Here is a 2,524-nt window from a genome sequence, read left to right on the forward strand (position 1 = left end):
TCTCTCTCTCTCTCTCTCTCTCTCTCTCTCTCTCTCTCCATTTCTCTCTCTCTCTCTCTCTCTCTCTCTTTCTTTCTTTCTTCCCCCTCTCTCTCTCTCGCTCTAGTGAAGGGAACAATTTTTTTTTAAGCGGCATACATTTAGGTAGTAGATAATAGATGTGATATCGGTGGGCTAATAATTAATGATTAATTCCGCAGTATAGGCCTATATTTAGGATTATAGTGATACAAGATATAAGATATGATATTTATTGGTGATTGACATCGTAAATCAATGAAAAAAAACGTAAATATATAACTCATAATATACCCGACAGGTGGCGTTGTTGTGCGTAAACAGCATTTGCTCCGAATTTACCGTGCGTGTGGTTGTAAAATGTAACTTGTAAGTTATTTGTTATATTTTTGCGTTTTTTCATTGATTTACGATGTCAATCACCTACGTTATGACTAAGGTCCTCAATTAGAACTTACTCGATTTGTATAGCCATTTAGTGTCACAACCGCGTTGGGTTAAGTAAACGATAGTCTAGTCTAGACTACAGCCGGCTACATCACACGTGACACTGTCAGCAGTGTGACTGAGTGAGGCTCGAGTCATAGGGGCCGGTCATAGGGTCTATGTCCCCCAGGGTACTGCCGGAATGTACCCTGGTAACTATCTGATATGGTTAGGGAGTAGGCGTAGGCGACTCCCTAGACTCGGTAGTGGAGTAGGCGAGGTACGGTCTGGCATATTATTAGATAGTACCAGGGTACGTTCCGGAAATGGTACCCTGGGGGACATAAACGGTATTACTATTACATTAGACCCTCTCAGCGTGAGTGAGTGTATTTGACATTGATCATGTGAAGTATTTCACCACTTGGGAGCTCATAATATGATTATCATCAACAGACAACACTGGCAGGTGTAATACAACTTCACAAAGAAAACAAACGAAACAACCAACACAAGGAAAGCCTCACATTGACTAGTTCTAGTCCACTTATAAGTTATAATTTGGCAGTGGCTACGGGTACGGTAGCCGTATCTTAATGTCTCGAGGCTACGGGTACGGGAGTCCATTCGCTTTCATACTTAACGAGACAAAGATGGCGGCGGTGGCGCCAGATTTCGAAATAACGCCTTGGGAAATAAATTCACGATTTGAGAGTTTAGATGAGCTAGAACCCTAACCCCAACCCTAAACCTAACCCTAAACCTAACCCTAACCATAACCATAACCCTAACCCTAATCCTAACCCTAACCCTAAACCTAATAATATTAGATTAGTAACTAACAGTTGTTATGGTTTTGTTGTGTCAACATGTCAGCAATATCAGTCGCATGACACCATGCCGCAGTGAATATTAAATTAATATTTTATTAATTTAATGAAATCGAACACCTACTGAATGTCATAACTGGGATCAGGGTCTTAACTTCTTTCACAGAAGTCTTAATAAATGAGATGTTATTCTTTCAGGCACCCTTCACCCATCCGTGTATCACTATATAGGAGTCAAAACTTGTCTTCTTTCAATGAAGCCTTATTATAGCCTTGAGTATTTTCTTTCAGGCACCCTTCACCCATCCGTGCATCACCATGGGCATCTGGGGCTTATCTTCCTTCATAGAAGCTTTTATGAAATGAGATGTTTTCCTTTCAGGCACCTTTCACCCATCCGTACATCACCATGGGCATCTGGGGCTTATCTTCCTTCATAGAAGCTTTTATGAAATGAGATGTTTTCCTTTCAGGCACCTTTCACCCATCCGTACATCACCATGGGCATCTGGGGCTTGTCTTCCTTCATAGAAGCCTTTATGAAACGAGATGTTATCTTTTCAGGCACCCTTCACCCATCCGTGCATCACCATGGGTGTCCGGGGCTTGTCTTCCTTTATAGAAGCTTTATTAAAATGAGATGTTATTATTGCAGGCACCCTTCACCCATCCGTGCATCACCATGGGTGTCCGGGGCTTGTCTGCCTTTATAGAAGCTTTATTAAAATGAGATGTTATTCTTGCAGGCACCCTTCACCCATCCGTGCATCACCATGGGTGTCCGGGGCTTGTCTTCCTTTATAGAAGCTTTAGGCCAAAACAAAATATAGGTGTGGTTACGGTTTCCCGACCGACCCAATTTATTCCCAGCGACCCTAAACATTTTATTGTCAATTTTCTATAAAGTAAAAAAAAAAAAAAATAATAATAATATGAATTGGACACAACGCACATCCTTCGGACATGCTTCGTAAATAAAATGTTTCAATAAAATAAAATGTTTTCCCTACCTACTACCCTATTTTTTTCGGCATGAAATGGTAACCACACCTATATTTTGTTTTGGCCTTATTAAAATGAGATGTTATTCTTTCAGGCACCTGTCATCCATCCGTGCATCACCATGGGTGTCCGGAGCTTGTCTTCCTTTATATAGAAGCTTTATTAAAATGAGATGTTATTTTTTCAGGCACCCTTCACCCATCCGTACATCACCATGGGTGTTCGGGGCTTGTCTTCCTTCATAGAAG

The 2,524-nt window shown here is 41.1% G+C and overlaps 1 protein-coding gene across 1 annotated transcript in view; it reads right to left on the bottom strand.

Moving 5' to 3' along the window:
* The window catches only part of LOC106816930 (AP-4 complex subunit beta-1-like), a 6,824-nt gene extending 5,112 nt beyond the window's left edge, over nucleotides 1-1,712 (bottom strand). Inside the window, exon 1 of the mRNA XM_014821574.1 lies at nucleotides 1,668-1,712. Coding sequence (XP_014677060.1) covers nucleotides 1,668-1,712 — 45 coding nt within the window. The remainder of the gene's footprint in view (nucleotides 1-1,667) is intronic.
* Nucleotides 1,713-2,524: the final 812 nt, after the last annotated feature.

This window comes from Priapulus caudatus, unplaced genomic scaffold, assembly GCF_000485595.1.
Source record: "Priapulus caudatus unplaced genomic scaffold, Priapulus_caudatus-5.0.1 Scaffold1537, whole genome shotgun sequence".
NCBI classification, from domain to species: domain Eukaryota; kingdom Metazoa; phylum Priapulida; class Priapulimorpha; order Priapulimorphida; family Priapulidae; genus Priapulus; species Priapulus caudatus.